At 29.1% G+C, this 12,435-nt stretch overlaps 1 protein-coding gene across 2 annotated transcripts in view; it reads left to right on the top strand.

Annotated features, from left to right (window-relative positions):
- The window catches only part of LOC117171726 (guanine nucleotide-binding protein subunit gamma-e), a 24,351-nt gene extending 15,482 nt beyond the window's left edge, over nucleotides 1–8,869 (top strand). For both annotated transcript variants that reach the window (XM_033359287.1, XM_033359288.1), the window contains one exon: nucleotides 7,831–8,869. In XM_033359287.1, the coding sequence (XP_033215178.1) occupies nucleotides 7,831–7,936 (106 nt within the window). In that variant the 3' untranslated portion in view covers nucleotides 7,937–8,869. The remainder of the gene's footprint in view (nucleotides 1–7,830) is intronic.
- Nucleotides 8,870–12,435: the final 3,566 nt, after the last annotated feature.

Here is a 12,435-nt window from a genome sequence, read left to right as displayed (position 1 = left end):
TTTGTCCATTTTCTTATTAGACATTTTTCATAGTAAAAAAGTCAAGCTTTCTTTTGAGACTATTTAAAAAAAAATCGTAGATGCCTAAATTGCGAAAAAGTTGAATAAACAATTGATTTATTGAAAAAATTGTTTAAACAATTTTTTTTGTTATAAATAATAAAATAGGATGAAAGCGTATAAAAAGCACTTTCCAAAAACCTCATAAAAATTTTAAATCGTGTAATTAGAAAGGAAGTTAAAGGCGTTTGAAACTACCCCTGCAGGCATTGGGGTTGAAAATTCAACCCCCCCTCACTTGGGGAGGGTTGGTAATCCTGGTCTATAAGTTTGTGGATTAACTACTGTTGGGTAGGCGAACATATTCCCAGAATTTAGAGACAATCGAAAAACATGACTTTTTGAGTTGGGGCAGTTGAAGAATAATGCCCCATACTAAAGGAATAACTTCGCATATTCTGAAACTCTTAACATCTTACTAAATCAGATTTAGAGAGTAGTTTCCTCTCTTAATTACAATCAGTAAAAGTAGGTCTGACTAAAATCAGTAACAACGTTTACTGATTTGTATATCCTTATAATTAGAAATTTTCAAAATGTATAAGTGATTGTCTGCAAAGAAAGGGACTTGATACGGGAAAAATCGATTATTAGTTTTTTTTTACACGTATCAATAGTTTTTCATTTTCTTTTTCATAATAAAAAAATATAACTCCTATATCTGAGAAATTCAAATTTTTATTCGACTGCAAAGTCTCACTCTTCCTGTAAAATTAAGCAACTGTGCATTAGGTCCCTTAATTCGCATAGTCCAAAAAACCTTTTTTGAAAATGTTGGCAGAATTCTCTAAAAATGAATCAACGAAAGGCATACCATTGATAGCAATCAGAGCAATTCGGCTGATAAATCTGTGAAATTTCACCGATTTTCACATCTCAATTTTCAGCGAAAAGTAACTAATCTTTAGTTTAATTTCAATCATTGAATGTATAATAAAAAAAACTAGAAAATATTAATTGACTAAATTGTGTATTCTTCAATGTTATGAAAACTTCTGCCAAATTAAAAAAAAATTCAACATGTAAAGTTTTCAAAGTGTTTTTATATACTTCCAGAAAAATAGGTTTCAAGCTAATCTATTTAGTTATCTACTATAATCATTGGCAATCTCTTGAATGATCCAAAGTAATTGAAAAGTTTCTTGAAAGCTAGCATGAAAGTAGAAAAATATTTTTCTGATTCTGTAGTATTCTGTCATATCTTGCAAATAAAATATAAGATTTTTCTCAACATTTTAGAGCTCAAAAAGGGATGGATTTTCTCACATAATCACTTTCATATTTTAATGCTTGATTACAAAAATTGGTGAAGATGAAACCTCAATCTTGAATAGATTTTCGACAAACGAACATCTTATTGATTGATGGCGATAAGACAAAAAAAAATCAATAAAATGTAATTTTCCATCTCACAAAAGATTCTTCTTTTCAGGATAATAAATTCATAATGATATTTCGCACAAAGTAAAATAATATTTGTACAAAAAAGATGGTACATCTTAAAAATATCGATTCGCATTATCATAATAAAAAACTATGAAAAACTTTGTCCAATAAAAAATCCCTTAACAAACTGTGTCAAGGAAAGTTAGGAATGAAAAAAAATGAAAAAAGTCAGGGAATTTCTGTAAGAGCTCTTTAAGTAGCGGTCAAGAGTAATCAGAGCTGCCACACAGTTAATATAAGTCATTTTTTTCTAAAATCAATTTTTATGTATTTATTAAAGATAAAATCACTATTATCGCTTTTTTAAATGAAAAGATTTGTTTATTTACTTTTCTTTCAAAAAATTAAGCTATGGGCTAGCCATCATTAAATTCAGATTTATACCTATTTCTAAATTTTCTTGATTTCATTTGAAATACAGTGAAACCCTTCCATAGACCTCCTTTCTATAGCTCTTCCGAGAAATAACGCCGCGCCGCAGGTCGGTGTAAAAGGGGCTTCGCGGTGAGCGCAGGGTCTGCGGTTGTCACTCAGGTAGTCACTGTATTTGTGAAGATTCCAAGAGATTTATAATAGATTTCAATATTGTAAAGGGATCTTAAAGGATTTAAAATATTTCAGGGAATTTTTAAAGATTTCGAAGAATTTGTAATTGATTTGAATCATTTGAAGGGATTTCAAATGTTTTAAAATGTTTCATAGAATTTCACGGGATTTTATAATATTCTAAAGAATTTTAAAGATTTTCACGAGAAGTGAGGGATTTCATTGGGTTTCCAAGATTCGAAGAGATTTAAAAATAATTTTTGAAATTTATTTGGAATTCACCCTGAATACTCTTTAATTTATCATGAATAGCTTTTCAAGTTTTTTTTGTGGAAATTTTTGAATTGACTTGTATTCTTTTAAATTCGCTGGATTCTACTCAATTCAATGACTTCTTTTAAATTAAAAAAAGTAATTTCATGCATCTTCACGGCTTTTAAGGGACCGTTCAAGCATCACGTAACACGTTTTCCTGACATTTTTTACTCCCCCACCGTACGTAATGCTTTTTCTATATTAAGTGTATATAATATTCTATAGTAAGTGTGTGCCCCCCCTCCCTCAGATGCGTTACATGATAATATCGGTCCCTAAACTCACCTTGAATTCTTATGCATTGTATCAAATTCGTTTGAATTTTTCTAAACTTTATTTGATTTTCTCTTCAACAAGGACAATTTGGCCTCTCACAGGCGATGTCCGATTTTAGAAACGTCCAATCACCGGTGAACTTTCCCCTTTTTCATATTTTTGATTTGTTTTCAATTCACTTCAATTTTTAAAATTCACTTTGATTTTTTATGGTCTCTAAATTCACTTCAAATTTAATGAAATGAATATAATTTTTGGATTTCAAACTTTTTTTTCGAAATTATTTGAATTCTTTTTATTCAAAAGAACATTGTTCATTTTTGGATAGAATTTGGACGATTTTTATGAGTTTGATAATGATGAAATAAAGTTTTGCGGCAACCCAGGTTTGTTTGACTGGTGAAAGAATAAAGCATTCAATTTTTAAATTCCTAAAGCCAAAAACAACATCATATACGAAGAATTTAACAAATTGGAACGTTTACATATTTTCTTCAGCTTCAAGCGTACTTTGAAAATATTATTTGAAAAGAAGTAAAATGATCTTGCCTTATAATCGTTTCTCACATTACTAAGATGCATTCTACGATTTCTGCTTGTTATTTTAAATGTAGTGGGATGAATAAATTATGAACACAATAAGTAAAGTAAGCCCTGTTGCTGTCAGAAGTGATACGTAGCAGGCAGTGAAAGGGAATTGCGCTAGGCGAGGATTTGCGTTCAAGGCGATGTTCGAAGGAAGCTATCGGACTTTGTTCCTGACATGATTTTATATATTTTTTAAAACGCACTTGTACGTTTTTTTACTCTCGTTTTGCTCAACAAATATTCAGGATAACAAGTTACGTAGGTTGCTATAAACTATGGGCTGTATCTGTAATCTCGCAGGGAGCCACCAAAGATTATCGTGCCGTTAATTGGAGAGACATTGACATACCGATTGAAGTCAGAAGATTAGCAAAACGGGAGTTAAATAACATTGTCGTGAATTAGAAGTAGGTACTTTGCAAGATGAGAACTTTCGTCTTGTGACCGCGAGAGCAAGTGCTCCGGTTGTAAATTACTGTATTGCGGTATACCAATGCAATTTCTCCTTTTATTTCGAAGTAAGAGAAAATGAAATTTGAAAAAAAGCCTATTAGAAATATAATTTCAGAATTAAATAACATAATGCAAATTTTCTTCTTCCTGGATACAATGTTGTGATAATTTAGGTTTCTTTTTGTAATTCAAATCTGAATTTATTCGCAAAAGCAAAATACTTTAGACATTTTAGAACCTAATTAATTTTATTCCTTTAAACGGAAGTAACATTTGAAGTAAGTTTAGCTCCAGCATTTTTAAATTTTTCAATAATCTTGTACATACTCCTCACGAGACAAAACTACTTGAACGAGATGATCGTCTCTTATCGACACTCGACAGCAGATTCTTGAAGAATTGGTCTGATTCTAATCCAGACTATATTATTCTATCAGAAACCGTTAAAAAACTACGCGATACTGCAAGGAGGACAGGCGCGGGTTTTGTGATACTTTGTGATGTAGGTGCTTGAAAAAATAAAGATTAGTGATTTTATTTTACAAATGAAGCATCTGAATAAAGACTTCACAATCTTTCCTCTTTTCCCTATTTTTTCCTTTCTTCAAGAATTCGTCTTTTTCCCCTGTTTTTCAGAAACTTCTCCCTTTTCTTATTTTTTCTGCTTACATGTAAAATAAATTAATAGAATCCAATAAGAAAATCTAACTGATTCTGGTAAAAGTTCATTCTTTTTTATTTGAAAGTTTACTATTATTTTTGGCTCAGAATTCATCTCATCTGGTTAAAAATTGTACTATTTAGTTAAGACGTAATTAATTTGTTGCAAATTCTTTTTTTCTTATTTAAAATGAGTTGTCCTAACTAAAAATCCAATTATTCCTTTTTTGGTTGAAAGTCTATCGTCTTTAGTTGAAAATTCAACTATTATATTTTTCATCAAGAAATCATATTTTTAGTTGAAATTGAACTTAGTGGATAAAATGTTGACATCTTAATTAAAAATTCATTTTAGGGGTTGCTATTTTTTCAATTAAAAATTAACTTTTTTTAACTAAAAATTGAAATATTATATTTTTTGTTAAAAATTGATAGTTTCTGGTTGAAAATTCAACAAATTGGATAAAAATTTATGTATTTTGTTTTGTAGATTCGTAATTGTTTCTTTGAAAGTTGAACTAATTTGTTAAAAATTTATTTCATTAGTTCAAAATCCATCTCTTTGGAAGAAAACTTAACTATTTGAATGAAAAGTCTTTTTTTGTTGTTGTTAAAAATTAATTTTTTAACTAAGAATTTAGCAATTACATTTTTGATCAAAAATTGATCGTATTTAGTTTAAACTTAAACTATTTTGCCTAAAAATTCAATTTTTCCGTAGAAAATTCAACTATTTGGGTGAAAATTATCTTTGTAGTTCAAATTAACTTTTTGTTAAAAAATTTAACTGTTAAAAACGAATGGCCATGTTTCGTTTGAGACTTCAACGATTTTGTTGACTTTTTGTCTCACTTGACTACAAAATCTTTGCTGGTTGAAAATTCAACTTTTTTCTCAAAAATACGGTTTTTCGGTTAAATCTTTCATTAATAATGAATAATTCATCGGTTTTGATTGAACATTTAATTATTTTTTCGGAGTTCAATTATTTGGCGAAAATTGGATTCTTTTGTTTAAATATGAATTGTTCTGTTGTAATTAAATTCGTCTTTTTTATAGAGTTCTTTCGAAAAATTAATATTTTGTACCCAATACTATCACTATTTCTTTTGTAATGAAACTTTTTTTGGTTGAAGTTTAGTATTTTTTATTTGCAAATTTGATCGTTTCAAAGGAAAACTCATCTTTTCAGTTTGAAAATTTAGCTATTTGGCTAAAAAATTTAAATATTTGGTTGAAAATTCGTATTTTCAGCGTGAAAGTTTAACTTTGTTGTTGTAAATGCAACTGTCTCGTTGATGATTAATTTAATTGTTTGTTGCAAATCCATGTATTTGGTTGAAATATTATTTTTCATGGTTAATAATTTATTGTTTCGGGGTTTTAAGTCAAATGTTTCCTAAATGATTGAACTTTTTAGCTTGAAATCTTAATTCATTAGCTAGAAATTCATGTTTTTTTGGTAAAAAATTAATTTTTTTCAAAATTTAATTATTCTGGTGAAAGTGCAATAGATTTGGATACTGATTGATTTCATTACAAAGAATTTATTCTTCTATTTCCCCATATTCGTGAAAAATAACTCATTTCCACTTTATGGGAGCATTTTGTTTTTTTGTAAAAATATTATATTTGTATGTTTTCGGTTTCCTTTTAGTCAATCGAATAAAAGATTTTCGCTAAAGGGGGGCGGGATGTTCGTATTTTTGAGGTCATCCTGGGGGGGGGGGGTTTGAAGCATTGTATGATGATCTTTGACGAATAAGGGGAGGGGTGGAAAAAGTGTTCAAAATACATTATGTAGTTTTTGAACATTCCCTCATTTATTTCTCTACAAATATATTGTAATAGTAAAGTGTAATTATGTTATTAAGACAGTAGATAATTGATAATTTCGATTTAAGTAGAGGAAAAAAATAAGTAATCCTTTCGGTCTTTCAATGAAAGGTACAGTTTCCAGTTTTAAATGACGGTTTTAAAAAAGAATAGTGGAGAAACCGGTCTTCTCGATATTTAACTTCGCCCCAGTAATAAAATGTTTATTTTCTCTGACGTAACTGCGGACTTTTATTGTACTATAAAGGAAATATTGAGACCGAAATAAATTATAGAATTTAATCTTGAAGAAAAAGGAACTTTTTATGAGGTTTAAACAATGAAGCTTAAAAAATATATATTTCTATTCATTAAAAATAATCGTGTTTTTGATATTTATTTTCAATTCTGTTAAAAAAGACCCTTTTTCTTAAGATATTATTCGTTTATTTCTTCTTGTTGAATATTATATTTACATAGAAAAAATTGATGAAATCGGGCAATATATCCTTCTCTAAGAAGGATTTGCAGAATACAAAAATTCCATGAAAGATTCATGAATTAAAGATCGTTTCAGGGACACCGAAAATTTGTCCTTGGATCTATTTTATGTCTGTATATACTTTGATTTTGAACTGAAGTCAGTGTTTGAAAGTAAACAGGTGTTTTTATTAACAGAGCGTGCGATAATTAACATTCATACCTGAGAATTTTTTTGTTCACTATTTACATAAATTCTCTTTGAGAAAATCTATGGACATGAATAAGGAATATTTTCTTTAAAAAACTTTAATGTTCTCTATTTCTGTCTTAACAGAAATGTTCACCCATACAAATATTAATCACCTTGAGACTTTTAATTGTAATGTTTGAGGAAAGCAATTTGTTTCTTATAAATAATTAAATTAAGGAAATGGTATATAAAAGTAATAAAAAAGTGATTCATTTATAAAAGAAATTGCAAAAGAGAAGATTATTTCTATTAAAAAAATAGAATAAAGGTGAATTACTTAACAACAGTCATATTTTAAGACAAAATTCCAGGTAGTTTTGATCTAAAAATGATCAGATTTTAATGTCAGCAAGTAATTTTGTACAATTACACATTTATTGATCTGGATCTTTAATTCACACTCAAACATCTATATTGCCGACCTCACTTTTTCAGTTTACTGATTTTTTTTTGAACTTAGAAACTTTTTTTGTAAATAAAATATCGTACTAAAGTTTTTGAAAATGTATCATAAGACCATTAACTACGTTTATGTACTTCATTTGAGTAGGAATTTCGCTAAAAATTATTTTCAAAGAAATTGAAACTGGAACTATTTTTTGACGTATTTTTTTGTACCTTGAAATTTTTGAACATAAGATCTTTTTTAAATGTAAAATATCAGCCTTAAACTTCGAGAAACCTTGTCTTTTATTTGTAAAAAAAACGATTTCTATTAAATGTAGAACTTATGATGGAGATTAGAAATCCTTATTTAAAAAATGAATAGAAAATGAAAAATCTAGTTTTTATCGTCAAATCTAATAAAATATATCTTTTTTTATCAATTTCGAAAAAAATCTGGTTAAAGTAGAGAAAAGAAATGAATGGATTATATATTTAAAAATTCTTGCTAGTAAGTTTTTGAGGGACTAATTTATCATTTTTTAATTTTTCAGGATGCGCGAGTACGTGGAAGAGAATGAAAAAAATGACCCATTGATTCACGCGCCCGATAAGAAGAACAACCCTTGGGCTGAGAAGGGCAAGTGCATAATCATGTAAAGGCCGGACGTGTTGGCATTAAAGATGGTGAATCATGAAGGCGAAAAAAATGCATTTTTACCTGACCAGAGTCACACCAGAAGTTTCTTTGATCCCTTTATGTTATTTACGTCGAAGATAAACGGAAAAAAACTTCAGAGGAAAAAACTGCGTCATCAAAATTGTGTGGCTTCGACCTTCTTCAATATTGTACTTACACCTCGTCGTCATTAATTCAATATTATAGGCACTACAGCTACCACAATCTACGATTTGATGGTAGTCCATGTCCTTCCATCCACACTGAGAAAACGCTGTAAGCAATACTACAAGACTACAAAATAATTAAATTATTTAGAGACTTTGTTCATTACTAACTGTAAGAAAATACATGTGGGCATTCTGAAAGGAATAAAGTATTCTTAGGAGAATTATTCCAAACAGAAATATTGTAATGGAGATTATTGCAATTTTAACCATTTATACTTTTCTTGACAATTATGGTGTACCACATTTTTTTCGTCAGATGGAAAATGTGTATATGAAGACTCTGAACTCGTTGAAAGAAGATTTCTTTGAAACAAGGAAGCAATTTAGGGGTAAATCCATTTTTGCCAGACCAAGCTGTAATGACACTTTTTCAATTGTTTCAAAGAAATGCCTCGTGAGAAATAATTTACATATAGATTTTCATCTTTGCGTAATTTATATGATAAACACACTTTTAAGATGCAAATTTTGCAATCTTAGAAATAAACAGGATTTTATATACAGATAAGATTGTCTTAATTTAGTTTTAACTTTGTTGAAATAATTTTCTCATCTAGTCAAAGTGATGTCGATAAAACATTTTTTTTTTGTGATAATTTTACTTTTGTGCAATTAATGAATAGATTTTTGCTGGCCAATTTTCTTTGGAATCATTGTTTATAATAAAGAATATTATTTAAAAAATATTAGGTATTGTTTACTGTAGAATTTTGTTCATTGATTAGTAAATCATTACACCATTATTAACCAATCTTAACAATTATACTTGAAAAATCTTATTTAATTTGAAAAACATACTTATTAACTTAAAAAATATTATTATCTGCCCTATTTAGTAGGAGATTGTCGAAGCGAGTTATTTTGCCCAATGTTGTTTAACGGTATAGCTAATCAATCAGGCAATACTAATTTTCAATATTCCGATGTGTATGTATGTATGTATGTATATGTATGTATGCATTTATGTATGTTATTATAAATTGTTAATTATATTTTATATGTATATTCGAGGAAGTTCTTACAAAAATACAAAGTTCCTTCTAATATATTGAAAGCGAACGTTGTGTCTGAGAGTAGGCCGTTTCTCACCCGTCTGACTGATGTCGTCTGACCACTTGCCTACCATTTCTACTATGGTGTCGGTGCGTTGGCCATCGGGAGTTGAGAGGGAGCCGGTTATTTATCCAATAACGAACAGCCGAACGTTGATTTGAATGTCAAGAAAAATGTCCACACATGGACTCCAGCTGAGTATCAGATGTTCAATGCTGCTGAAAACATGTCTCCTTGATCGAGGATTGTTCTTTTGACTGATGAGACATACAATCTGAGTCATTATACTTGATACACTCGCGATAAAATGTCTTTCAAATCTCTCAATTTATTGATTAACTAAAATTGCTTATTTGAAAACGCAAATTTTAATTGGAAATGAAATTTAATTTTAACTTTTCAATAAATAAATTTTCTACAAAATAAAATGAAGTGGTTTATCTAAAATAGCAACAACAAAAACACACAATCAAATAATGTCACGAAAAATTCCTAGCTTCCTGTAGTTAATATTTAAGTAGGTTTCCAAACATTTTATTGTATAATTTGAATCATTACAATTTTATTTTTCTGTTTATTTTTTGGTTATACCACATGATTTCTGATCGAAAATAATGCCAGGAAAATGGCCAGCTTTTTATAACCCATATTTTAGTAGTAATTTCAATAGTTCCACGTCGAAAGCCTCAATATCGCTTCTGAAAAATTTACTTTGTTAAATTAAGAAACAAAGGAAACTAATTTGATTTTTTTGGGGAAGGAGAAACTGTTAAGCCCATCGACATATAGAAATGGACCGGTAATGCTGTAGGCAAAGATATTATATCTTTGCTGTGGGGAGAACGGTAATGGGCTCTAGAGAGAGAGAAAATATATGAGATATAGACCTATCTCTTTCTAGCTAAAGCTGATTGGTCGAGAATCTTTTCGTTGGGTGAAGTTTGGCGCAGCACAGGACCGTCCTTTGTGTCGCGAGTGCCCCAATAATGTGACGTTTATCGCACTTTTCAAAATTGATTTATTTATAATTTATTTAATCATAATTTATTGTAAATGAATATAAAAAATGGTGGCAACCTGTGTAGTTTGTGCGCGTTTTCAAGACGTTTATATAGGGATATGTTTTCATACGTAAGTAAAGTTATTGAATATAGTAAAATAAAAAATGTTCCAACAAAAACAAAACTTCAAAATATGAAGTTTTGTACCTATGAAATACAAATGGGTATTTTTTATGTTATAGAAATATTGTTTAAATTTTGGTCAGTTTTAAAATTATTTTTGAATTCACAAAACGATTATTATTGTAGCATTTTCAATCCAATTTCAAGAAGAATTTAAGGTTACCAAGTTTTAAAAATAATCTATCTGAAACAGGTTATTTTACATTAATGTTCTTTAAAACTCAATTTATTATAACTACAAATTTTTAATGTATTGTTTATCTTTTTTTTAATTAACCGTACAGAATATTTAGGCAATATCCGTGGCCACCAATTCACTTGACAGAGTCCTGAAATAGATAAAGGCAGGTCAACGTCTCATATGTTTTTCCTCTCTCTAGAGCCCATTTCAGTTTTTCCCAAAGCGTTACAAGTCCATTTCTATATGTCGATGGTTAAACCATAATCGAAGTTCACTCTAACTCATTAAAGAAAAATAAGAACAAAACTATGCGAAAAAGTGATTTTCAATTTTTCTGAAATAAAATATGAACAAGACTTAGGAACTTATTGAATTAAAAAACTTTTAAATCTTTCTTATAAATTAGATAACTTTTGACTGAATTAAGATTCAAATAAAAAAAATCATTTAAGTGCAAGATTTCAATAATACGCGCATGTTGGAAAGAAAATTGAATGACCATTTTTTTAACACAATTTTTGAATTCAAAAAATCTTGTGGTTATATAAAAATATGCCATGAAAAATATTTTCAAAGAAAAATGTATTAGAAAAGAAAGGACTTTTTTATGAAATGCGGTATTTTTTTTGAGATAAGAATGGAAGAAAAAAGACTGCCGACATTTTTGAGTTAAAAATGTACACGTTTTGAGGCTGTAGTATCCTATGGCCAATTTTGTTTGTGTTCTATTAGACACACATTTTTAAATTAAACATTTTCTTCATTCAGATTAAGGAAAGCCTTAATAATACTTTTAAAAATTCAGTTTGTGACATTTGTTCTATTAGAATAATAGCAGTTTTTTGGAATATTTAACAATAAAATGGAAATATATGCTTATCCTAAACATCTGATTATTATAGAGTTTTTCTTTGACGATAAATAGTCCATATAAAATATATTATTACATACTGCAAATATAAAAAGTGCAAACGAGCTGTTTATAAAAATTTGAAGAAAGTCGACTTAATACAAGTTCAGATTTGAAAGCGCAGGAAGTATAAGGCGTTCAAATTTTGATAAATCTTTTCAGTTAACAATAAAAAATTCCAAACTTTCATAAAGTAGAATTTCTAACAGTTAAATTTATGAATTTGCTAAACTCCGAATTTTTTAGGTTTTAGGTGCTTCCAATTGGTATTTTTTCACATTAAAATGTATTGAATCTGCTCTCAAGTTTGGATTGCATAAGCAAAATCAAATTGAATATTTGTAAGTGCGTGTAAACACGTTCAAACATGTCTAAATGTCTTTAAGCGTAAGATCTTTTTTTTTTTAAAGAAGGCTTCTGAAAAGAAATGTATATGGATAAATTTAAATTTAAATTTTCGAAGACAAATTTCAAATTCGTTATTTTAAAAAAGCAAAGTGTAGTCCAGCTTTCCTGACGAATAGTTCAAGCGGAACGGACGGAACCCCTCTCCCTTTTCCAACTCTGCCAATCAAGTTTGCAACATTTTTGGTATTCGTCATAAAAAGCTGGACGAGTACACGGAGAAAAATATCCTGTGAATACAACACGGCGATTTCTTTTAATAGAAATCGCATTGAATCGAAACGATATCGTGTCAATTTAAGCAAATAGTATTCTGAATGAACGCGACGGGAAATGTTGATTCTATACGTTGCACCGTGTTGCCTCAACACAGTGAAGCTTTGATTTTACACGACTCCGTGTCGATTTCAAACGAAGATTGTCACTGTAGGCTTACACTCAGTTGAAACGTTTTTGGGGAATATAAGAAAATCAGCAACTCCCGGTAGAAACTAGACGATGCCGTGTTATTTTAAAC

The sequence above is a fragment of the Belonocnema kinseyi genome, chromosome 4, assembly GCF_010883055.1.
Source record: "Belonocnema kinseyi isolate 2016_QV_RU_SX_M_011 chromosome 4, B_treatae_v1, whole genome shotgun sequence".
Taxonomy (NCBI): domain Eukaryota; kingdom Metazoa; phylum Arthropoda; class Insecta; order Hymenoptera; family Cynipidae; genus Belonocnema; species Belonocnema kinseyi.
The sequence above is the reverse complement of the archived record's forward strand: the minus strand, read 5'-3'. Positions and strand labels throughout refer to the sequence as shown.